A 25,611-nucleotide genomic window follows, 5' to 3' on the forward strand; every position below is an offset into this window, starting at 1 on the left:
CCTAATTAAAGTGGAGCCCTATTACGTTGCGAGGGGTTACCCGCCGGAAATCATTTAAGGCAAGATCTTTGTCAGCGTGCGGGTCCCCACTTTGGGAGATCTCAGTCAGAGTTGTCAAAAACGTATTTAGTCTAGTGTGCTGGCCTTCTGAGGCTTGGTCCTGCCCGGCGTAATAAATTTCATTCATTCACAGTGTCCCACAAATCCACAGCGAAATCAACAGTCCAACTCCTATCGAGGTAATTTTACAGTCAGCTTTCTTGCTTGGGAACACTTTTGCTGACCTTATTTTTTCTATTTTTGCGTTGGTTAAGGCTCGAATCCTAACGTGATGGAGGGTGCTTCCTCGTCGACTCCCATGTGCCGCGACAAGCGCATTGACTTCACACCATCGCTTCCGGCACAGCAGGGACTAGGGATGGGACCCATTCCACTTCCCGAGAAGGTATTGCCGTCCTGAAACCCTGTACTCTACCTGTAATGTGACTAACATGCCATGTAGCCCGCAGTTATTGAAGAACGTAACGGCGAAATAGAATTTCGCGTCGTCAACAATGATGATGACCGGGAGAGTCTCATCGTCCTGGGTGGGCTGAAATGCGTCTTCCAGAAGCAGCTGCCAGAGATGCCCAAGAGCTACATCGCGCGCCTCGTCTACGATAGAGCTCACATGTCCATCGCCATTGTGAGGAAGCCGCTAGTAGTAGTAGGTGGCATCACGTACCGGCCGTTCAAGCATCGCAAGTTCGCCGAGATTGCCTTCTGCGCCGTCTTGTCAGACGAGCAGGCCAAGGGGTACGGGGCGCACCTCATGTCGCATCTAAAGGATTACATTAAGGCATCATCGGATATAATGCATCTCCTGACCTATGCCGACAACTTGGCTATCCCCTATTTCAAGAAACAGGGTTTTACAAAGGAGATCACGTTGGATGACTCAATTTGGAAGGGGTGTATAAAAGACTATGAGGGCGGAACTCTTATGCAGTGCTCTATGCTCCCAAGGATTCGCTACCTGGAGGTAGGCCGCATGCTCCTCAAGCAGAAGAAGTGCGTCCACGCCAAAATGCGGGCTTTTAGTAAGAGCCACGTGGTCCATCAACCTCCGAAACAGTGGGAGAACGGCCTCGCTCCCATTGACCCCCTGTCCATCGACGCAATCCGGGTGTCGGGCTGGTCACCTGAGATGGACGAACTGGCTAGGCAATCCCGCCACGGTCCGAACTACAAGCAGCTGCTACATCTCTTAAATAACCTCCAGAACCATCAATCATCGTGGCCATTCCGGCAGCCTGTCAGCGAGGACGACGTCGCCGACTATTACGAAGTCATTAAGGCACCAATGGACCTTAGTACTATGGAGGTCAGGCTGGAAGCAGAGCAATACATGACACCTGAGGATTTCATTAAAGACGTCCAGCTCATCTTCGACAACTGCAGGCAATTCAATGACGAGAATTCGCTGTATGTGAAGTGTGCCAACAAGTTAGAGAAGTACATGTGGCGGCAGATACGCACGATCTCGGAATGGTCCCATTTGGAGTAGTATGATGGTTTGACTTGGTTAACTTGAGGCACCGATACCTTTTTTCGTCTGTGAGTCTGCCGGCGTATACTGCACAGTACGCAATCCACGCCTCCATGTTCTGCCAATGTAGTGGCTTCAAGTACGGCTATGCGAGAGCCCGGGGGAACATTGATGACTGGGAAGAGTCTCTTCGCGAATTGGTCACAGATTGGTCATGTGGATAGGAATGAGTACCAGAGACGGACGCTGTACGAGCGACAATCAAATTCGCGATTACCACGGCTCGCCTCGATCAGAGATGGTCAAGGTCCCGCTAAACCACTAAATCGATTAATACTAACTGTAAAACCCTCGTAGAATCAAACAGCGTTTCTGACAGGTTTTGCAGAAGTCAGTATTTTATATTGCCGTGGTATATCGTCCGCGCAATTGCGCTCAAATTGCCCTCTGCCTAATCTGCCTCGGGGGTTCTCAAGATAATATCGTGTCTATTTAAATGAATGCCAATAAATCACAAAGCGGTCACTCAGGATAAAACTTATGAGAAAATCCATCTCTATTCTAATCTCGGTAACATGGATCCAAGAGGGCCTTCGATAAACTGCCGCAATTTTCCAAAAGCTCCTGGAACTCCTCATTCTCCCATACATGCCCAACAACACACGTGACATAATGGACTAGAAGCTGTCTCAATTTCTCTGGAACCAGTTCCTCGAAACCAAATCGCAGCAGCGCAAAGATCTCACCAACGCTATCTTCAATGCGGGCGGGACCCCGACAGGTCCATTCACGACAGCGGGGCTGTTTTGTAAGAGGGCGGTGCGGGCTCCTCGATTGAGATTGGCAGGAGTATGGATTCCCAGGTCAAAAGAGTCCGGGACAAAAGGCGGGCAGGAGGTGGCGGATGCCATCGCCGCCGCCGTGGGCTGCGCGAAGCGCAGTATTGTGGTTGTTGTGGTGCACTTGGTAAGAAGATTGGTGTAATTAGGGGGCTACTTTCTTAACATCTGCATGCCAAGAAAGTAAGATGACAAAGGTAGTGGGGCAGCTTGAATGCTTTGGCCTGGCTACGGCTTCCAGGGTCATTTAGCTCCGGCCATTTCCAAGCTGTTCGATAAGCTCCGCGGACGCCATCTCCCATCAACGATTGGTTATTAGAGCTCCTGGTCAATCCCTCACCGTATACTTGACCACCCACCCAGGCCTCTCCCTGCCCGCCCTGGCCTCTCCCTGCCCGCGCGAGGGCGGTAAGCCTGGGAACCCACAGAAATGGAAGGCGGTGTGGCTAACCTCCATGCGGTAGCTCGGACGTCGTATGTCGACCTCCTGCAGCCTCCTGCAACCTCAGAAGCCACCGTGCTGAACCAGTCCGGACCGGACCAGTTTGCAGAAATTGGGCTCAGCGCAACGGATGTTTTCCTACTGCTCGTTGGTGTCTGTGTAACAGGAAGGGAAAAATGCACGCGCTAGGGGAACCAAAGAATAACGGACCGAACGGGGCACTTATGGTTTTTTTTACCCCTATACTGCCATGCCGCCCGAGAAGCGAGATCCTCTGAACCCAGTACTACGTAAGGTGGAGGTGCATAAAAAAAAATGCTCGCAGCTCATGTCAACAAGGCTCCTCAGAGGCGGTTTTTGTGGCTGCGGCACCTAACGCTTTCTGGCGCCAGGTTTTTCAGCCCTCGCAATAGCTTCATGTAGGCTGCCTTGGCAAGGCTCCCCCAACGGGCGATTCAAAAAAGCCACGATGGCGTCTTTCGCTCACCTGCCAGCCTCCTCAACATGTTTTCATGTATTGAACCGCTGCCATGTCTCAAGCATACGACGACGCGGGCGAGGGCGCCGTCTTCGTGGGTTTCTGGGTTGACCATGGCCGAGGCAACATCCTGGGCGCGACTCTCACACTGCGAGCGCGCCATGCACTTGTCCTTCTGGCCTTCCTGGCCGTCCTCGTGACCTTTGCGGCAACCCGGAGCTGGCTGTTCTGGCGCTTTCTACTGCACAGCTTCATCAGCGGCAAAGCCGAAGATGCGTGTGCTCCAGCTCTCCTCCGCCACAAAGTCATCATACGCAATGTCGTCACCCCCAGCGCTGTTCTCTGGAGCCTCCTTTCAACGTCCTCTCTGAAGCCGAACACCCGCAAAGACTCACAGAGGGGGTTCTTCCTAGGCCTCTTCAGTGCAGGCCACGTTCTCGCCTTTGCCGCAGCCAGTATCCTCACCTCGCAGGTCATCGTGGGCCAGACCGTTGTTTCCAGAATCACTGAAACATGCGGGCAGTGGACGACCACCTACGAGGGGGATTTATGGAGAACGACGTATATTTCTTGGGTCTCGAGCTTACTCGCAACGCTACCATCGATGCCGACAACTACGTACGGAATTGCCACAGCAACCGAGGCACGTCTAGGCAAATCATGAGCTGCAACAAGCTGCTGACGCGTGAGCTTTTCTTTCGCACCGAAACGGACGCAGAGTGCCCTTTCGGGGACAATGTGTGTCTCACGGGGAACCGACCCTTTGTCATGGACTCGGGCAACATTACCCTTGCCGATCTGGGCATCAACTCCAAGTTTGCGCGGGGCTTGAGTGTGCGACGACGAAGTACCTGCGCGCCACTGGATGCGGAGCGATTTCGGGTTCCAAACCCACCGGAACTGGCGGCCAACGCCCTGGTCGAGTTCTCGACCTATGCTTTCTTTATGAGCAACGGCACCCCGATAGGATCGCAGTATGTCCGACACCCCAATGTCAGCCTGGATTACGATCTTCAGGCCTACGCAGTCGTACCGCCGCCGGGAGTAAGCGGTGTAGAGCTCGCGGCACCTCTGCAAAAAGACCAAGACGACCACACGGTGAGCCTAGTTGTGCTCTCCGGCACCGGAATCATCTTCACTTCACCTAACGACGACCCGCTCTTCTCAGCGCGGAGGAAAACACGGAACTCCACTTCCTACAAAATGGACAAAGCCGTCAACATGATCGGCTGCGACGAGCGTGCACAGCTCTGCAGCTCTCTTACAGGCAGATGCACGTCTTGGGAGGGGTCTACCTCCTCTTTACCCCGACGCCCTATCCGTTCTTGGCGGAGAAGTGGCTGAGGACGATGCCATGGACATCGTGAGGTCAACCATGCTGATCCAATTATTGCTCCAGACGACCTTGCTGCCCGAGAGCGTTGGCGAACGTACGGCCGCCTCCGCCCTGCAGGCCGGCCGCTATCTCTATGCCGGAAGGCAGGTGCGGATCGAGCCCGAGCAGTGGAAGCGCGAGCTAGAATACTGGTTCGCCGTCGGCCTGGCACGCCTGCAGCTGGAAGTTTTTGGGACGGTGGAGAAGCCGCCTGGTGTCGACCCGAGCATGGCCGTCAACTTGTGGGAGAAGGACAAGTTCAAAGCTCTGAAAGCGCTGTGCGGGGGAATCAAGTTCACGTCGCCGGGGCACACGTCGCTGAGCACGCTGGGGTTCGGGCTCATCCTCGGCATGTCGGGCGTGCTGGTCCTGCTGAGCTTTGCGGATGTGGTGGTGCCTTGGCTGCTGCGCAGGCGCGGCTATGAGTTCCAAGAATGGGAGCAGACGGACATGTTGAAGCGGCTGGAGAGGACATTGGAGGTGGAGAGGTGTTTGGACACCGTAACTGACCCCTTTCTCAACAGAGAAAAGCCCTAGATTAACTTGTAGACTAAGTCAACTCATTACCCTAGGGGCTTGAAATACTAAGAAAGGTGGCATGTCAAGCTAGTGTGTGCGCGTGAGTGCGTGAGAGAGATTTTGTGTGCGTGTGTATGGGTGTGGGATGCCTGGACAAGGAGGGCGGATGTGTTGGGCTCGGCGCGACAGATGACTGATTGTCAGACAATTGGCTCCACAGGGATCATTGATGGCACCAGTCAATTGATGAGAATTATCGAAAGAGCAATTGTACTACCCCTTGAGCTGTGGGAAACTGTTGAATATGTGGGGTGTCACGTGTGGGTCAAGGATCTTGAGATTAAAAGCAGGTCCTTCAGGGGCAGATACTTAACGAGAACATGAACACAACACGAATACACTGATTCAACCAATGGACCGAATACACGTACTGTCTGACAGAAACGTCCCGACCGTACCGAGCCCCACATCCGCCCCAACTTCTGAGATTGATTGATTCCATCTACATCCTCATAGAAATTCTTTCGGATTGATCAATGACTTCCCAATCGGTACCTATAGAGATCTCGTCCGAGGCTCTCAACGCGTATGATGATAGCAGCTTTATCAATGAAGATAATAGCCTTCAAGAGCATGAGGGTGATAGCACCCGGAGACCGGCTTTTCTGCCTGCCGAAGACCGAGGCTTCGATTTTCAACCCTTCCAAGTGCCGCGACGAGAGCTTCTCATCAATAAGCTGCCCCAGAGCCCGCTGATACTTTTCCAACACTTTATACCCATTTCCCTAGTCAATAACTGGGTCAAGTACACCAATGACTGGGTCAGCAGCCTCATCCAAAGCGGCGTTATTGATAGCCAAGAACACGAAATAACAGAAAAGTCACGCCTCCGCGCCTAGAAGCCAACTACGGCTGCAGAGATATATATCTGGCTTGGGATCCTTATTTATATAGGAGTCCATGGCGAAATAGCAGTCGAAGACTATTAGAAGACCTCTCAGCTAGAGGATCAGCGGCCTGAACACTCGATAATTAAGTTTATGACTTATGACCGATTTTAACTCCTTCATCGTCACCTCCGGCTTTTTGACCATACCAAATTCACTGACGATGACGACTTTCCTATTATCTTCCAATGCGTTGAGCTGTGGTCTCAATATATTCAACTTGCAACAATAGAGCTTTATAATCCGGGCTCATATCTTGCCGTAGACGAGGGCATGATCCGATATACCGGAAGGAATAAGCAAGTCACATACGTCCTCAAATAAGCCTATCGACATAGGTCTCAAATTCTGGATAGCTGCCCAGCTAGGCCTCTTCATGAGGTGGATTTGGCACCAACCTGGCGCAAAATACGGCCCAGTTGGTGTTGAGAGGAAGAAGCCGGCATCACAACGAGGGGGGAGGAAAGGCGAGGGAAGAGGCAGCCAACGGAAGGCTCCTAACGAGGTTGACGAGGTCAAGGAAGTTATCCACGTCGTCACACAAGACGGGGATAAGATCATGGCGTTAAACTCCACTCAAAGCGTCGTTATTGCCCTTATTAGCCTGTTGCTGGAGTCGACGTATCACGTCTTCGTGGGTAACCTCTTCTCGTCGCCAGACCTCTTCCGCTCCCTTCGTCAGCACAGCCACGGTGCAACTGGCACAGCTCGGCCTAATTGTGGCATCTACAAAGGCCTTGCAGACGCCAAAAAGACCGATAAGGCAGGGAAGTCAGGGTTCCAATTTAATGAGATCAAGGTCATCCCAACGGCCGATAATCAGGTAGGAAGACTCGACATTCTTCCTTACAATTCGGCTGATAACTTATCTTCTTCTTCTCCAGGTCAATCAGATCGCTTGTAAGGATAATGCCCTCGTATTGCTCCTTTCAACCGTCTTTACTGGTGATGAGAGATGTGATCGTTGGAGGAGGAGACCGTCAACGAAGACCCCAATGGCACGGCCAATACAGCGCCTTTTTAGTGGTGAGCCTGTCAAGCTTATAGTTATCGATCCCTACTATTGCCGCTTCCTACAACGACGAAATGAATCATGTTGACCGAGGCGAACAAAGGAGGGCATATCTAGGCTATGATCATCCTCTCCGCCGGGGCGCTGGGCAGGCTATTGCTTGGACCTTCTTATTGGATATAGTCTTAGTGAATAGCTTCCTCTTACAGCTGCACGGGGAGCCGGCTTGGGAGCGTTATATAAGCCAGAAGAAGTGGAGGGAATGCCTCTACAACGCGGTCTTCAAGACCTTCCATCCGCAAAGCCAGTCAAGGCGGACTTTTCGAGCCGGAGACGAATTTACGCCCGTGGCATAACATAAGCACGTCCGAAGAGGGAAAAAATCAGATTGTCTTGCTTGCAAAGGGCTTCAATTAGGGTAGACAAGGTCAAGAAGTGCAAGGAGGCCTTTGGCCCCGGTCAGCTACAACAAAAGAAGGCGTCAATCGATTTGGGGATGTGAGCAGAGTGATGTAGCGATTTGTAACTCGAGAGATTGCTGGTACTTCTATCATAGGCTAAAATAGGGGGGGGATTAGGTATCTTTGATCCGATGCATTTTAATTGGCTGCACTCTCCCCCCGCCGTGACCTGGCGGGAGGTTTTCCACAGCTCAAGGGATAACGTACATGATAAGCGAGTGGGACAAATAAGCGAGCGTGACAAGTTGTATTTTCTTAGTATTTGCACTATAAAATTGAACTTCTTAAAAAACTTTTAGAAAATTCCACGAGTATTTAATATAGTTCAAACTTATAAATAGTCTTTCCCGCATAATTTATATCCTCTGTGAATTTTCTTATATTTTTAAAAAACATTTATATAGTAAGTATGGTAGAAAACATTTTCGCACTGTATACTTAGCCATTTTACTATAAAGGGCTTTTTTAAAAATTCCAAAATAATTATAGTAGAGTTTTATCTTAAGTTAATTACTTAAAATGCCTCTCTTTAGACTTCTTAAAATTATGTAGCGGATTTTAGAAATTATAAAATCGATTGCTTTTAGTTATACAGTATGGTGTCACGCTCGCTTGTTTGTCCCACTCGCTTATCATGTACGTTACATAAAAGAAATGAGCAGGCGTTTTTCCGAGGCTTGGGTTTATAAGTGTCCGGATGAATATTTGTTGCAATGTCCGGATTCCATTCTATCTTATCAGATAAACAGAGGTAGCGTGCTGTTTAACAAGGATAGTGTGACGGTCAAGGTTCCCAACGTAGTAAACCGTAACCTGATTTGGTTTATGTTGGCAGTTGCAACGGGGCGTAACGTACTGAGCGTAGGGTGGCGAATCACGTCTGATAATATCAAGAAGTATTCTTGAGTAATCAAGTTGTATTGAAAGCTAGAGAACTAGATTGACAGGAAATGTGCGAATGAGGGACTCTATATACTACAACTCTTTGTACGGGAGCGACATTGAAAAGTCGCTCCTGGGTGTTGGAGCGAAACGGGTGGTCGCTCCTTTTGTGATTGGTTGCTTTCCTGGGGGTCACGTGCAAGGGCAGTGGCGAGTTCTCGTGTGACGGGGGTTGTAACAGATAGCCCTCCATCTAAAACCGATGCGTACTAGTGCCTAGAAATGACAGGGGTGCTGTGTTCCCTAGACGTGATCTTATTGACTGAGTCTGCCCGAACACAAGCGAAATCCGACACCCTAAACCCATTATTGATGTTCGAGTCGAATAACTGCCCCAATGTAGCACTAGGGTTGAGATTTTTGTAACACTCGCTTGTTTGTAACACTCGCTTATCACGTACGTTACCAATTTTTTACATCCATAGTTTATTATCTTGTCTTGCTACACAGATCTTTGAGGAGCAGAGACTAGACCGAACGGCGCCAAAGCGTTCCGTCGCGTTGCGGAACGCTTTATCCCTTGGGAAGCAGCCAGATCGTCACGCTGACGTTAATCCGTGTAGCTTGTTCGTTATACTATGTAGCATTCTAGCCCACCAACTACGAGCGCCACATTTCCGCTATGACTTGTGGCTGCGCTTCTCCTCGCCGATGCAATATTCGGATGCCAACACACCGACTTAGCTTCTGTGGCTGAGAATGGTCATGGCCATTAAGAACAAGCTCAAGGTCTTGACTTTCTGGGGAGGCGGGTTTGAGACTTATAACCAGCATATTATTGTTGCATCAGGTCTTTCCACCTTTTCGGCATGAGATGAACGTTCGGGTGGTTAGCGTTGCGGCTGAGATATATATCAGTCAAGGCAAATATGATTGGATGTTGGCCTTGCAGGTCTGTCAGCTAGAATTGTCCCTCTGATCCAGAATATGTTATCTTGCAGGTAGACGGGAAGCTACGTACTCCATGGCCTGTCGAGGGTACGTCAGACTTACCCGCACTTTGGCTTTCGAAGACCCGCAATCACCCAACCGAAGCAAGGTGTCAGTCCTAACTTCAAGGTTGAGTGACCAACTATAGAGGTAGCTCGCCAGCATTAAATACTGCAGCTCGGCTTTGGTACTCGTTACTAGTTACACTTAGAAGGCAGTGGGTATACGATTTATTGCCTGGGTTCGTCTTGAGTGCCAGGATCAACTTGGGCCTGACACGATAGCTTTGCTCATGTACCTCCATTGAGACAACTGAGAAGAGGGTATGGCCTCCCCGAGCGACCAAGGCCATCGGGACAAGCTTACGTTGTGCGAGTGACGATCTGGCGAGGTTTGACTGGTCCCTGGTTGGTGCCAGAAATGTTAGGCAGAATCTCCAATTTCTGGACAGGTATTAAGGCGGGGTAGAAGAAAAAGAAGGCAGTCCCACCAATTTGTCACATTCATCAACCCCAGGGGTTGCTGTCTCTGACGATCTAATTCCATCAAGCCAAGCCACGACTTCACGTCACGACCACGGTTAGAAGAGTTGATGCTTGCGGCCTTACTTGGTTCTCAGTTTCGTTATCATTTACCTCCGCTTCAATCAACACTACATTCATAATGTCGGACATCGGCCTCATGATTTTTGATCCTCCAGGTGGCAACTGGGGGACGTGGACGGCGACGCATGGGCCCTGCTTAGTCGAGTAAGTCGACATTGTTTTATCGACATGACAAAATTTAGAGTCTGATGATTATCAATCAGTATTGTCATGGTGCACGGTCTCAATGGGGGAAGACTCTCGACCTGGACCAAGAATATTATTTGCTGGCCAAGGGACCTCCTCTACCACCATATCCCTCGTGCAAGAGTAATGACGTTCGGTTACGATGCTAGCGTTATCTTCAGCTCAGACACTTCCAAGATTCGCGACTATTCCTGTCAGCTTCTGGCACAGTTGAGAGATAAGAGAGAGGCAGAACAGGTAACTTTCGTACCTAGGACATCCAGTTTCTCAAAGGGGATTTCGTTAATAGTTGCACAAGGAGATACACCGCGTCCTGATCTTTATCTGTCATAGTCTCGGAGGCATCGTCGTTAAGCAGGTAAAATCTTACCTTAGCCGTCCAGCCAGTTCTTGTCTAACAGCCCCTTAGGCTCTTATCATCGCTTCGATTGCGGATGAGTACCGATCAATCTCAGAGAGCACTTCGGGCATTGTAAGTACGCTTTGCGTGCGGCAACTTTGTTTCTCCACGTGACAAGCCTGACGTAGTAACTGATGGTACCAGGTTTTCTTCGGAACTCCCCATCGTGGATCTTCATCTGCCACCATTGGAAAACTGCTCTCAAGGGTTGCTAGATTTGCGGGGACACGGCACTATCTCATGCGGTCCCTAGAGATAAATGAAGACGGCCTACAGGAAATTGCTGAGAATTTCACGCGAATCGTACCGAAGTACCGCATCAAGAGCTTTTACGAGTCGGACAGACTCTTTGGGCTCAAGCTGGTGAGCATATTCTTCCTTACCCGTTGCGGGAACCTGGCCAAAAGTTCCTAATTTGCCGCAGATTGTGCCAAAATATTCTGCCACGATGGGCGTATCTCAGGAGGAACCTATCTCAATGAAGGGTGATCATCGAAAAATTTGTCGATTTTCGCGGGACGATCCGCGGTTTGAGGCCGTCTGGAAAGCGGTACAGCGACTCATTCCGCCTCAAAACACCGCCAGACCCGCAGTGACGAGACCAAGTGCCTTATTCCCAGGTAGATATACCATGAGCTTTCCCCTCTTTCAGGATGTATATATCCATTAACGTCAACGTTTTAGAACCAAAACCAATCGATACCACCCGAAAGTTCGATTGAGTCCCCAAGACAAAGTGATCTTTCCTGCTTCCAAAGGAACAGCCTGGCGGGCAGCTGCGATTGGATTCCAGCACATGCCAATTTTCAACGTTGGCTTGTCTCTGAGGACGCACATGTGTTGCACATTGTTGGCGAGCCGGGTAGTGGAAAATCGACTGCTGCGGACTGGCTGTTCAGGAACAGCAGCACCTGGTGCCCAGGGCGGCGATGTTTGATTTTCTCATTTCAATTGGGGTACGAAACTGCCAACGCATCCACCGCCTGGGGCTCGTTGTTATTCCAGTTGCTTGAAGGCGATACCAGCCAATCGCGGTGGGAAAGTGAATCACCTCGTCTCATCCAAGCTTTGACCTATGACAACCTCGGGTCCTTTTTCGAGTCCGCATCGTCGAATTCACAGGAAATATATATCATTGATGGTCTTGACGAGTGTGATGAGACGGTTCACGAATTTCTGAGGTCTCTCGGCACGGTATTGGAAAACTCTCGGCAATCACGCCCGAAGTTTATGCTGTTTAGTCGGCATATTCTGCTATCCCAGATTGACGGGCTTTTCAAGCCTCACGGAACTGTATTGCGAATCGATATGAACGCCGAGAGCATTCACGTGGAAAACGTCAAGAAATATATTCGAAACAAGGTTGACAAGCTTTGCATAAGGCGAGATGGACTAGACGAACTTCGAGACAAGATAGTTAAGGAGCTAGATATGCGAAGCTCGGGCGTTTACTTGCTGGCGTCTCTTACGTTAGAGTCCCTTACGAAGTCCGAGGCTACGCCGGCTGAAGTACGAAGGATACTTGGTAGCCTTCCTGACGATCTCCGGTCGATTTACTCCGACGCGCTCGAAAAAGTAGGACCCGCCGACCAGGAAAAGGTGGCCATACTACTTCTCTGGGTAGTATTTGCCGTGCGTCCCCTCAGCGATGCAGAGCTCTCCGCAGCGATCCAATTTTGTCGACGAACAGGGTCCTTTGCAACGCTTGAGGCGCTTGACGATCAAATTAGTCGCTCTATTCTCGGGACGGGAGGCATTTCGGAGCTTGTTGGACCCATCATCAAGCAGTCTGCAGATAAGATTGTGTCAATTGTTCATTCGTCTGCAAGGGAGTTCATAATTGGCCTCGCACCCGACCAATCACAAAACTCTTCCTTCCCGAATTCTGCTTGGGTGTGGAACTCAGTCGGAAGCTTCGATGGAGTCGAAAGTGAAAAGCTTTCAACTCGGGCAGCTAGAGCTCTTTCTCTGCACTGCCAGAACTTGATCTCGTTTGCGGACAGCACTGGGTTCCTACTTTCTTTGGTTGAACCCGCGACCGACACGGTTAGTTTCAGTCGCCCTCGGGCATTGCTCAGATATGCTGTCGAACACCTGCCAGATCATATTCGCCAGTGCTCTCCAAACCAGGACGCTCACGCTACCTTCGCAGCATTTCTTCGGAGCCCGACCGGGAGAACTTGGATGGGTGTGTTCTGGGTCTTGAGGGATCCGAGCCAACAGTACAGGGAATTTTCACCGCTGCAATTCTGTTGCGCTCTGGGTCTTGTGGAAGCGGTGAAGCAGCTACTGCCGAAGGGTGGATACCCAAGTGAGAGACTACCGGATGTCCAAGCAGTGAAGTCCACCCAAGCTTTAGCCAGTGAGCTTCTCACCGCAGTTGATATTGCGGCCATGTACGGAAACGTGGACGTTCTCGAAACCCTCTGTCGTGACCATCGGGTCCCAGTTGACTCGGATGACCTTATTCCACTGACGACGTACAAGCGAGGCGGTTCAGTCTTCGGTCGAACTAACTGGATCCACGTCGAGGTCTGGAGCCCTCGGAATCCTGCGCCGGGCACCAAGGGAGAAGACGTCGTTAGGGAGCGAGCCAAGGCCGAGGAACAACTCACCCGCCGGTATAGGCCCTTACATACCGCAACTCGATACGGCCATGCGGACGCCGTGGAATATCTTATTTCTCGCGGGGCTAATCTGTTACGCGAGGATAATGTGGGGAAGTGTGCTATCGAAGTTGCAATTGATAACGAAGTCGAAGTTGCCATTTCTCTCCTACTCCGCCATCACGAGCATGCGTTGCCTAAGTTGCTCCTTCGTTTCATCCGCCGACGACAGGACAGGTATCTCGCGCGGATTCTGAAGCTGCGCCCCGACCTACTAGTTGATGGAATGCAATTCCGGAGCCACCTCGGCCGATATAGTGGGTCAGTCATGCATTTAACCGCAGCGGCTGGCAGCGAAAACATGTTCGATGCTCTTGTCGACCTTGGTGGGCAACCTGATGTCAAGGACTCAGGCGGACGGCAAGCCATACACTACGCGGTCTCCGCCGGCCGGGACGCCTTCGTGAAATACCTTCTTGGCCAGGACCCTGCAGCCAGGAAATTGGTAGACAATTTTGGCAGGAATCCTCTACACTATGCAGTTCTTGGGGCCAACTGTGCAGCTCCATCGTGGACCCTGATTGGTAGCAGAGAACGAACCATCACAACCTTGATCGGCCAAGTCTCGATGGATGTATCAAAGCTGTTGGTCAGCTCAGCAATTATATCACTAGCTGACAGCTCAGATCTGAGTGTGGTATTCCCCTTGACCGAAGACGACGTAAAAAAAAACGACTGGGTCGATGACGAGCCGGACGGAGGTGACTTGGATAACGACGGCTTCTTGAAAGACGTCTTTCCAAGTGCTATCAAATTGATACTTAAGGATTCCCCAGTCCAAGTCGGGACATGCTTCCTCCACAAAGCGTTTACGTCTGCCTATTTCCCACTGCACATTGCCCTAGAGCTCAGTTCCAACGCCAGTGAGACGGATGATCAAGGACGCACACCTCTCCACGCTGCTGCCACTTCACGAAGGGTCTGGGATGAGAACCATCGGGCGCTGGCCACCAGGCTCAGAGACATAAATTGCCGCGATACCCAGGGTATGACACCACTACGCCGAGTTGTTGAATCCTCCGAAATTGCAAACGCGGACCTCATCAACAGGTTCGGGCTTCTTGTAAGCCTCGGCGCCGATGTGAATTCCGCCGACTCTTCGGGCGAGACTCCAATCACAGCGACTGCGAAGTATCTTCTAACCGCACCCCACATCTCCCATTCCAGTTCCGATGAAAATGTATTCCCTGATGGCGCCTTGACTATACTGCTTTTTAACAAAGGCGCCTCCACGGAAGCGATAAACGACGACATATTGCCCCACCTTGTGACGGCTCTTGTCAAGACAAGGAGAACGCAAGACGCAGCCAACCTACTGAGAGCTTTATCTCCACGACAAAAACAGGAGCTGTTGGAACGTGGAATGTCAAAGGTGCCTGGGACGGCCGAGTTGGTCCTCATGACTCACGAAATGGGGTGGTCAGTGGATGACCTTTCCCACATGATTCCGCATCTCGACCTACAGGACCTGAACGATCTTTTCGCTCAAACTCTTTTGCGGAAGATTCAACCAATAGCGGAGCTCTGCTTGCCTCTAATCCAGGGCAACGACTGGCTAGATAGGCCCGGTGCACGTGACTATTTGGTAAAAGCCGCCCAGACAGGGGACAAGAATACCCTCGATTTCTTCCTCGACACTATGAAGGGGAGTGTGGATGTATCAGACTCGCGTGGCCAAACAATTCTTTCGCACGCAGCAGAGAAGGGGCGCACTGAGATGACACAATCCCTGCTCTCTCGCGGCGCGTCAGCCTCTATCCCGGACAATGAAGGTAGAACGGCCGTCTATTGGGCAGCGAGGGAGGGGAAAATGGAGGTCATCAAGGCCCTCGTAGAGGTCAAAGCACCGATAAAGCCGATGGACGTTATGGTTGCTAAGGAGAGGGGGCGGAACGAAGTGGCGAAAAATCTCGCCTGGCACCTACAGGCGAGAAATGAAAATGGGCCGGCGGGGACATTGTGAGTGGGTTAGGACCGCGCTCGGACGTGGCATCCTGGCCCGTCTGGAAAAAGAGCATCGTTCCATGCCCCAAGAAACCACATTTGACGTTGAAGAAGGAAAGCCGAGAGCAAAGCAAGGCCTAGGATCTGAACTCTCAGACACGCTCACGGTTGGGCCGATCAAGTCGAAGACATCACCTGCGTCAGGGATTATGTCACATTGTCAGACAACTGGCTCCACAGGGATCATTGATGGCACCAGTCAATTGATGAGAATTATCTAAAGAACAAAAGAAATCGAACAGCCATGTGTTCGGGCACAGCTATTTAAGCTCATGTCGTTAGGATTATGCGACAGGCCAGATGTGAAACCGGATAGTTACATCCGGTCACACGAATGTTATGCGACACACATCGTATCACTAAGGCTGATCTAGCACACGTGCTGTCTGACCAAGAGGATCAAACCTGGATGAAACAGATAGCGAGGAAAACCCCATCACAGCTGATAAATACGACCTTAGCCAAAGAAGGACAGAACAGACTAGCTTCAGCCATTCATTGAGTTAGGAATCAAGAGCTTCACCGCAGTCAAAATCTCCCGTGGAATGTGACATAGTATCCAGACCGTATAACCCGTTGGAAGAACTGAGAGTTCCCCCTTAACTTCAGGATCAAGATTAAAGTTTGAAGTCCTACGATTACCCAGGGGGCATATTCTATCGAAGTGCCCCTCCATTCGTTCATCACAGAGGGGGCATCAAAACGTGTAACTGTGTCACTCCTGTAACCACTGTCAACCTATAGAAAATTGGCTGTTTGACAAAAATAAGCAATCAAAAATATTTAAACTTTTGGCCCACTTTTTCAAAGGGTGATTTTACAGAGTTATTTTTGTCAGGCAGCCAATTTTCTATAGGTTGACAGTGGTTACAGGAGTGACGCAGTTACAGGTTGTGATGCCCCCTCTGTGATGAACAGAGGGGCGGCCTATCATTAGTCAGCCCCCTGGGTAAGGTTCAAAGTCCTAGATGGAATCATTCACAGATATAAGGCCCCAAGGGGCCTCTCATTGAGATCATAAAAACTTAACCAAGAAGAATTACAATCACTACAACAAGAACTACCTTTTGTCAAGTGCACTCAGCATCCCTGCGCGACACAACATGGCACGCCTCAACCTCTTTGGTGGACTCCAATCGCTGCTTGAGTCGACGATATCACTATCACTTGAGGTGTCGGTCGTGGCCGTGGCGGAGTCGATGAAATCGTCGTTTGATGTCAATTGACGGTCCAGATCCAGGTTCAGAGTCCCGGCTGCACTGACCTCAAGGACAGCACCCGGATCCACCATCGACGTGGATGCTGGCAATGGCGATCCGGTGTTCATTGTATCTCCTTGGGACTCGGGTTCCGACTGTGCAGATATGATGAGGTCGCCGAATAACTGGTCAAGCTCCTCAAGCGTGCGTCCTCTGATGCGATTCACTAAACGGAGGACCGGCGGATGACCTCGCTCTACTAGCGGATAAATGAAACCGCTGCGACTCCCGGGCTTCACTGCGCGGCCAATCTTGAAAGAGTTTATAAATATTGTCCTGCCAGTGCATTGCAGAAGGCTCTCCGGTGTCCAGTGAAAACGAGGGTCAGAGGGATCGCAATCTGGTGTCCAGCCAGACGATCCAAATCGCTCGGCGGCAGCGGCGTTAAATGCATTTTGCAAGCTACCACGCGTTGTAATACAGCGATCCTCGTCTTCCATAGGGCATTTTAGGACTGCCGGATGGCGGTGACGCCGGAGCTGCCTATGTTCTGATGGGACATGTATGAGTGAGACCCAGGTAAGTCGCCGCTTGAGGTTCTTGTTTTGGCTTTCCTTCGTCGTTGAGATGAGTTCAGTGTTCGAAGGCCAAGGAAGGATCCAATGCGTAAGAAGGAGGAGATGACCAAGCTTCACGAACCAGCCGCACGCCTCTGCATGACCTAACACATCACTGATCATCTCGATGCTACGTCTGACAGCGATGCGGTAAGGTATTGACCGTAGACCTTTCCGTTGTTCCAAGTGGCCATCGCGGAGGTCGAACCCGAGAAGTTCGCAGACAAGGTCCCACACGTGAGGAAAGCGGATTTTGTTGCCTGTCAGGAAATGGGGTCGGGTATGACTGATGTTACGACGACGCTCATGGAAAAACCTCTGGAGGATATCATAGCAATATGGCGGAGGCTGAGACGCAGGAAATTGAGCAGCCGCTTCATCGGTGAGGTCGGATCCGCTCTTCCAGTGAAGACTTTTCCTCGCGGCCAGCCACACGTCACACTGGAAAAGTTCAATGACAGTGCTGTACAAATACTCAAGCCAGACGCATCGATTCGTTGGCAGCTGTCGTACGGAATAGTGGTGGGCCCATTGCTGTGCTTGCCACATCCGCGTATGGACGTCGCGGATGTCCCGGATTATCTTCCACTGGCGACCATATTCACCCAGCAGGATGCTGTTGCCCACCATCAGTCGTTCGCCAACATCGTTCTTGAAGCGCCAATTATCCCAGTCAAACTTCCCCGGGAGCCACCAGCCTAGCCCGTAGTCTTTTGAAGTTTTGTACAAGCCAAGGCCCTCTCGTTCAATCTCGAGGTACTGTCGTTGAGCATCTCGTGTGGCGATTTGCCTGGTCGACCTCCAACGATCTCTCCAAAGTGCTGACTCCTTGGCGATGATTCCAGACATGTTCAGACGCAAGCTTCGGAGTGCCAGGATCATGACGATAGTCTCAGGTAGGGAGTATCTGTCTGCGGTTTGCGATTTAATGTACTCGAAGAGAAAGCAATACTTGTTGATGGTGCCGTGCAGAAACCGCGCCATTGTTCTTGATTGAACGGCAAAAAATGGAGCCTCCCGATTTGAGGGTGGCTGTTCACAGCCTCCCTGTGTCGTAGTCTGAGAAGGGTCAAGATGTAAGACGATGCGCTCGAGCAGCGCCAAAGATACGCGATCTTCGGCTCGTACTCCGTAAGTGAACGGGACCGAGATACCGTCCCTGCCATCCGGAACTAAGCTCGCCCTTACACGCAGCTTGCTCAAGCGATAGGCAAGTTTGAGAGAGGCCTGGTTGGCATGGTTCCCGCGGGTAGATCCCTCACAATCATCTAGATACGTGGGATCTAGTGCCATTTTTTCGAGTTGGCGGTTCTGGAATGGATATTGCTTAGCGACGTCAAAAGGAACTTTGATGAGGTTGTAAAACTGGCTGTATACGAGGCCTTCGAGGATCTCACGGCTCCCGTCCGTGGGCTTGATGGTCATGTCCACCGCGTCACGCATCGTAAGCTTAGGGTACTCGGCGAGACGGAGGGGAGCGGATCCAGGCTTAAGTGGCTCCGGATCTTCGGTTGGCCTTTGTTCAGCAGAGTGCGTGGCATTATAACGACGACTCCAACACTGTCGCTGTCGCCAAAGGCGCTTCAGACAGCATCGCCGCCACAAGAGCACATTGGCCTCGGCGATGGAGCCAATTCGAGGGGTATATTGACGACCAATGTCGATGTACGTAACACAGGGGTCAAGGAATGTCTGGTCCACGGCGGCATTCCATTGGTTGCGCCAGTCATGGATGGTCTGCGTGAGATCGGCATTCATGTAGGCAAGTTTCAGGTTCTTAGCCCCCATGTACAGCCTTATGCCGGCGAATTGGGGGAATGCCGCTGCGCGAGATTGGACCCCTTGCCAAATGGCACCAAGGTGCCTATGCTGAAGAATATAGGAGAGTGTGTGGGTCCTCCTGCCTTGGCCGAGGATGTCGGTATTTGCATTCCCGTCCTTGAGGCGTTCCGTGGAGATGCCCTCTTGTCGGGCGCGGGAATTAGATTGGGCGATATGGCGGCTTTTGGGTATGTACTGGAGTATATTTGGGTCTTGTACCGCTGCAGTAATAGCTGGCAATAGGACATGGTCGTACCAACACGAGTAGTGCTCCTTGGGAAGGCAGGTGTGTTCGAGTGGATTGTCCGGTATGTGCCGGGGACATAGAGCTGGGAAGAATACCCAAATGAATGTATCAATCAAACCTTGGATCCGCCCAAAGCAATAGTTAGGCACATGGTGTAGGGGTCGTCGTCGCTGAAAGGTTTCCTGGGAGCGATAGTTGGTTTGGGTGAAACTGTTGCTCGGGATATCGATCTTGAGATGTACATCGTCGGTGTGGTTGAAGATGGCAAAGGGCTGTGGATACCATTGAATACCCAGTTTAGCAACAGCTAATGAAGAGGGAAAACTGCAAATACTATCAATATCGTAGGTTTTCTGTACCAGGTCATTTGCAAATGGCTTGTCAAAGCCGTGTCTTGTCGGGAGGCAGAGGCTTGGCGGTGCACCGCCACTGAGCGATCCTTCCAACGCAATCTGACAAGCCGCCCGATAATCATGACAGTACGGGTCCATTGAATATCCCATGGCCGGATGAGTGTCGCCATTGTAGGCGGCCTTAGGCTGAGAGGTGTGATTGAGAAGATCAGAAGAAGGATCTGTGACATATGGGAGTGGATGGTGGCTATGGTCGTCATCGATTAAGCCGTCCAGCCGAGCCACAACGTCGTCTAGAGAGTCGCAGGAGTGATGATATTCGTTCTTGGCCAATTCCTCATGATCTGCTGTGTGTTCTTGACTTGAGCAGCTCGGGTGGGCCGCCCATTCTTGGGCAAGGTACTTTTCAAGTGTGGGAACTGAGTCATCAGGAGTGGACCGGTGTTGATGAAGATGCTCGAAGGACTCGCAGCCGTTATAACATTCATTGCTTTCATTGTCGCATTCATCAGCTATAGATGTAATCAGTAATTAAGGCAAGTCCTGAGTGCAACCCTAGGATGCGACGCAAGGGGAAATGGCATTGATACCTTGAGCTGGTAATGTGGATAAATGAAGGCTTTTCTCGACTGCTTCTAGGAGTTCCTGCATTCCTTCGTCAGGCTGATGCCTTCCCTCCCCAGCTGAACAGTTTGGAAGTGATGTATCATAGATCTCATCATTTTCTTCCGAAGCAGCGGGTGCACGACTGGTCGTGCTGTCCACATCAGACAGACAATTCTGGTCATTATTTCGAAAGACATCATGATCCTGATCCCACAGGGAGTCACCGTTCAAAGGAGGGTCAGGATCATCAGAATCTTCGGGATTGCTCGACGGTGGTATAGCGAGGCTGTCTAGGGCTGTAGGAGAAGGCGGCGTTTCAAGTTCCCCTGACGAGGTGGCTGGAGTGTAAGGCGCGTTCTGGTAAAAGTTCATGCGAAGCTCCAAGTCTACATCTTCTTGTTGTAATCGGCGGTGGTAATAGGTTCTCGAGTGTATGCGTTGCGCCGCTAGTCGTTCTGCTTCTGTCTGTACCTTTCTAGGTCGCCCTCGGCGTCTCGGTTGTTTTTTATCGGACATGCTTGTTTCGGGAAAGGCGAGGGTGATGAAAATAGAAAGGATAGGTTATCAGATATAGATAAATGCGATAGTAGTGATGTAGTGAACGGACGTTCTGCCGATTAACTTAGTTGCAGACGAGTAAATTAAGTTATGCGACAGTATTGTAGGGAATAGCTGAATGCAGGAAGGGACCACCGCATCTACACGAGAAGATGAACGAATAATTACACCTTATATAGAGGAAATCACCGGTAACTATTCTATTACCGTGGCTTTAAGGGGTCACGGCAGTGTATAATACAGTCAGCATCATAATGAGGGGCAATTTCGGCAGTTGTTTTCCTCGAGGGAAGAAAGTTTGGTGGCTTGATTATACGGAGGTAGGACCCAAAGATCGTGGCCTGGGCCATCAACAGCACAATCTTCCAACAGCCTTGTCAAATATGCATAACTACACCTCTTTTCAATCTGCCCTAGAGCGGCCTCCGCCTGGCGCCGGATAGCGTTGGGGAGCACGGAAAAGTTTTGCACGAGATTTCCTTAGAACTATACCGTCGTCAAGCCGTCTCGAATTGGGTGAAGGATTTACTACATTTATCCTGTTGCGACGTTATTGCTTTTTCCTAGGCAACAAGTTTCGGACGACCCTGCCAGGATACGGAGCTATTCCCTTCTTGAATATTTCTGAGCCAAGACTTTTCGAGCGGGTCCGCACTATTCTACTTTCGATTTTTTCTGAGCCAAGTCTTTACAGTGGGTCGACGCCTTTCCTATTCGGAATTTATCTGAGCTAAGACTTTCTTATGTCATCAACCAGTTTCTCGAGCTTCAATCCGATAATTATTTCAAACCACGATAACTTACGCCATGAGGTAGTGAGAATTATGGGACTAGATGCATCCGGTTACGATTTTATCGCTCTATTTTATGTACCAATTTTACTTTGTTTTGGAAAAATTCGGTTCTCTGAACAACCCGCCATTCCCTGACCCCATGATCTCCATATGAGCTAACCCCAACCCTGGTGTTGGGAAATTTTGGACCAATCAGCGACTCGATCCAACTCCAAGCGATATTACTCCAAAGCACAGACGGCAAAACACGATTTATATGGGCGATTTTACTTAAATCGCCGGAGAATAAATTGTCAGGGGGTTTGATAAATGGTATCGGTTGGCTATCAGACCGGGGCCATTTGAAATTAAGCAGGCAGTCTTGAGATCGGAAGAGCCCTGGTATCTCGTCGATGATCGAAACGAGGTCCTTTCTTTCACGCGGCGTAAAGTTCCTAATATGCCTTTTGTGGAGCAGATGTGAAGCGACCTGATCTGCAAAGACTGCATATTGACAAGTGCTACAGACAAGTATGTTGAACTCCGTCAGGTGTACGAAGGTACCGTATGTCTGGAATTTTCCCTTCCCGCTGTCAAGTCGACTATTCCCGTCCCTGCTGACCGCAAGAGGTTGTGGCCGTGACGGGTTGATTACGCGCCCATCGTCAGGGAGGGTGCATGGTACTTGGCTCGATGAAGGGCTTAGCAATGGCGCCTCGGTACTTACGGTATTGCTCAGCCCTCGTCGTGGTCGCTTAAGGCTTGTCTGACTGGTGGTCTGTGGCGACGATATTGATATCCGCTTCCTCTTCTTTGCATTCGTTCCTTGTCCCAAGTTTTGCCTCGGCAGAATAGTGTCTGTGTCGGAACGTACAGAGGCGATATCGTTTGTGGGTGGCGCCTCGGGTCCGATCATGAGGAAGCTATGCCATTTCTCAGAGCAGCGTGCATACAGTCTGAGCAGTGATGGCTGCAACTTGTCCGGAAACGCGCCATCTAGGCCGTAGATTAAATGGCGCTGCATTGGACGATGGCCACTCTGCCATGCAAATGCAACGTCCGGATCGGCTGCTTCGGTCACGTCATCAAACCGGTTGAAGGTTGGAAGAGCTCCGCGAACATGCCGCTCGGTGATGGCGATCGATAATTGACGGTAGAGCCGAACGCCAATCTCCATCTCGGTGCCTAGAGCATCTCGGCTCAGGCGTTTAAGTTCTTCTGTGAATACCTTGGTGGTCCACCCGGTACTCCTTGAGATGGGTGTAAAGATGAGCGTCCTATCCGGCTCATGCCTGAAGCATTGACGTAGGATGGCGTAGGCGGTCGGACGTATATAGACAAGATATCGATACATCAATGCTGCGACCTGGGGGAAAAGAACCGTGCGACCTGGAACTCGCGGTTTGTGGTGAGGCGAGCCTTGTTGTGGCGAGTTATGGAGAACATCTGCCCGCCGAAGATCCCGATGCCTCGGAGCCTCGACCTTGTGTTCGTCTGTTCCAGAGTCAGCAGCTCCGAGACTCGCGCAGCCTGGCCGCTGTCTAGCTGCTCGAGAACCATGAGGTTCTTGAGAAAGGTATCATGCCCGTGCAGGTATGCCTGTGCTGCATCCACGTCCCAGCTGCCCTGGCCGTCGCCATGCCGCGTCTGGAGCAGACCGTCCACGGGAGCTGTGCAGGCCCGCATGAAGACCGTCAGGTATAATTCCCCGAGCCCGTTATGAGGGTCTGTGAGGAAGGAATAGCCGGGAGTCGTATTCGATAGCCTATCGCGCAAGCTTCCCATCTGCGGGTCCTCTGGATCGAAGTCGTACATTAAGCGCCGAGACTGGACGGTAGCTTGGCGAAATGCCTCATGGGCTAGGCTGCGGAACTGCCCCATGGAGAGCCGTGTGTCTCCGTCCCATGAGATCGTCTGCCCATCCTCGCTCCAATCAAAGTGCCACGCGGGGCCTTCACTTCGTTGAAGGGTCAACCCATACGCCAAGAGACTGAGGAACTCGCCAAGTGGCGACATCGTGCCGTCACACATCTGGTCGACGCGAACCGCATTGAGGGCTGCAAGCTGGCCGTAGCGGGGCCTGGCCGCAAATCCGGCATACGTATGAGCACGAAGAGGCAGGATGGCCTCGAGGAAGATCAACCGAGTGCAGTAGATCAGCCTGGAGAGAATGGGGGTATATCGGGCGGGTCGCAGATATTCGTTCCCTTCCTGCCTTGATAGTCCCCGGACAGCACTGAAGTAGACGAGCAGGGCTGAGCTTGCCCTTCCATCTTCGAAGTGTTCGGTAACCATTTCATAACAGAATCGCAGCACAGCATCCACGGATGGATCACAACTGTTATCCGTCTCTCTGGAAGGGACTCTATGGCTCCCGGGCTGAAGTTCGCCTTGGCCACCGTTTCTGGACTCAGAGACTCTATACCACTGGCTGTCAGAACCATATTCTTCATCGCTTGAACACTCGCCATATAGGGCATCACCGGCTGTATCCTCAGACTCGGAGAATTCGGACCCATCATCTTCCTCCTCTTCTTCTTCCTCTTCCTCCCCTTCTTCTCCTTGACCAGCTTCAGAACCAAGATTCTCTTGACGGAGCCAGAGAGCAGAGCCCGCATATGCATTCTCGGCATTCTCGTCTTCGTTGTCGCAAGGAGTCCAACAAGAGTCAAGCCATAGTTCTTCTAACATCCTACGTTGATGTGTTGAGAAGGTACGGCCCGTGATGGCACGAGATATGGCTCTCGGAAGTCGCCAGATACGCAGCCAGAAGCAGATGCAGCGCTTGAACTCGTTCCTGTATGTCCGTTCAGAGTTTGACTGGGACACGAGCTCGAACGGCGCCTTATAGGGGCGATCCATGAAGCGGCTACGCAGCCATCGCCGAACGCTGACATCGGTGAATCTCACTGTCTCGCCGCACTGGTCAAAGAGCCGGTCCAACGCTGCGACAATAGATAAGAGCCTGTTCTCGTCTGTCGCCGAGCTGCTGAGCTCGTGCCCGCCACGATGCATCCCTAGGTAGAGCGGCTGGGATGATGGCACGGGCAAGCTAGACAAGGAAATGAGGATTCGGCAGTCAGCACCCTCCAAAGTTCGATCCCAGCCGGTTCGGCGCATCCAGTTTGTCAACAAAGCTTGCGTGGACAGCACATCGCCATCGGTTGGGGGGTTGAGATCGGCGGAGTGTAGCTCCGAGCGAGTGCGTTCTTTATGTAATAGCTGATCTGCAAAGCGCTGTATGGGATCCGGGACTGGCTGCAGGGGTCTGTTGTCTGATCTTTTAGATCTCTGTGCCGAAGCTCTTGGGGGCGTAACGATCCAGGCCCTTGTAATGTCCAATGTCCAGCTCTGGAATACGAGGTTATCAACGATATGATCTCGCAGCCAATGCTTCCCGGTACTTATTGTGGCTTTAACCTCACGGTTGTGAAGCTTTCTGATGTGTCGCGATAGAACGGTTAAGCTTGTGGAACGTAGGCCGCAGTGCCTACAAGCCTTGCCGTCCAGGATCTGCAGGTGAGGATGGGGCGCAGAACCATCTGGTCGCTTAGGGAGTGTCTTGGGGCCAGGAAGTTGAAGTGAGTTGGCTAATGCGTTGAGCTTCTGGCGAGCCCCTTTTGGGACATGATGCTTCTCTCCAAGGTGTCGCCCAACGCGGTCATCGCCTGTTGTAAGCGCGAAGCCACATAGCGTACAGATGATGGCCTGCTCCGGTAGGTTAAAGTGGAGATGAAGCTTTTCCAACCTGGAATACTGGTCAAGGCTAAGTTGGATTTCTTGATGCATTAGATCCATGCTATAAATTGGCTGACTGATTTCTTCTGTAGAGGATAAGTGATGTAGGTGTTAGCTGAAGAAGATAAGAACATAGCAAATAAAGGCTCAGGTTAGGAAGAGGGAAGTGTGAAAGGAATTAACTTGGTTGGCACGGACCAACGCGACGCGAAAACGGGCCCCGTTTCGCGACGCGGTTTTAGAGTCAGAAATGAGAACGGGCCCCGTTTCGATTTTAGAGAACCCCTGTAAGAATGGAGAGTTTTGGTTGGTCCAGAGCTGGAAACGGGCCCCGTTTCAGTCTTTAATACTTGAGTAGTAGGATA

At 51.1% G+C, this 25,611-nt stretch overlaps 6 protein-coding genes across 6 annotated transcripts; 4 read left to right on the top strand and 2 right to left on the bottom strand.

Annotated features, from left to right (window-relative positions):
* Positions 1–331: 331 nt before the first annotated feature.
* On the top strand, positions 332–1,546 carry MRS44_016957 (uncharacterized protein; the record flags this gene model as incomplete). Its single annotated transcript, XM_046271490.2, has 2 exons — positions 332–445; positions 503–1,546. The coding sequence occupies 2 exons, from the start codon at positions 332–334 to the stop codon at positions 1,544–1,546; spliced, it is 1,158 nt and encodes a 385-aa protein (XP_046127258.2).
* A 1,793-nt stretch (positions 1,547–3,339) lies between these two features.
* Positions 3,340–5,199, top strand: MRS44_016958 (uncharacterized protein; the record flags this gene model as incomplete). Its single annotated transcript, XM_065617500.1, has 3 exons — positions 3,340–3,848; positions 3,923–4,502; positions 4,555–5,199. 3 exons carry the CDS (start codon positions 3,340–3,342, stop codon positions 5,197–5,199), a joined length of 1,734 nt encoding a protein of 577 aa, XP_065473572.1.
* A 1,305-nt stretch (positions 5,200–6,504) lies between these two features.
* On the top strand, positions 6,505–7,032 carry MRS44_016959 (uncharacterized protein; the record flags this gene model as incomplete). Its single annotated transcript, XM_065617501.1, has 1 exon — positions 6,505–7,032. The coding sequence occupies one exon, from the start codon at positions 6,505–6,507 to the stop codon at positions 7,030–7,032; it is 528 nt and encodes a 175-aa protein (XP_065473573.1).
* A 3,104-nt stretch (positions 7,033–10,136) lies between these two features.
* Positions 10,137–15,293, top strand: MRS44_016960 (uncharacterized protein; the record flags this gene model as incomplete). Its single annotated transcript, XM_065617502.1, has 7 exons — positions 10,137–10,222; positions 10,282–10,501; positions 10,554–10,622; positions 10,674–10,736; positions 10,809–11,027; positions 11,089–11,284; positions 11,458–15,293. 7 exons carry the CDS (start codon positions 10,137–10,139, stop codon positions 15,291–15,293), a joined length of 4,689 nt encoding a protein of 1,562 aa, XP_065473574.1.
* A 1,101-nt stretch (positions 15,294–16,394) lies between these two features.
* Positions 16,395–20,693, bottom strand: MRS44_016961 (uncharacterized protein; the record flags this gene model as incomplete). The annotated part of the gene is made up of 2 exons (XM_046282488.2): positions 16,395–20,083; positions 20,162–20,693. The coding sequence occupies 2 exons, from the start codon at positions 20,691–20,693 to the stop codon at positions 16,395–16,397; spliced, it is 4,221 nt and encodes a 1,406-aa protein (XP_046127255.1).
* Positions 20,694–21,945: 1,252 nt separating this feature from the next.
* On the bottom strand, positions 21,946–25,306 carry MRS44_016962 (uncharacterized protein; the record flags this gene model as incomplete). The annotated part of the gene is made up of 3 exons (XM_065617503.1): positions 21,946–21,963; positions 22,236–22,800; positions 22,890–25,306. 3 exons carry the CDS (start codon positions 25,304–25,306, stop codon positions 21,946–21,948), a joined length of 3,000 nt encoding a protein of 999 aa, XP_065473575.1.
* Positions 25,307–25,611: the final 305 nt, after the last annotated feature.

This window comes from Fusarium solani, assembly GCF_023522795.1.
Source record: "Fusarium solani strain SB1 chromosome Unknown bctg00000013, whole genome shotgun sequence".
NCBI classification, from domain to species: domain Eukaryota; kingdom Fungi; phylum Ascomycota; class Sordariomycetes; order Hypocreales; family Nectriaceae; genus Fusarium; species Fusarium solani.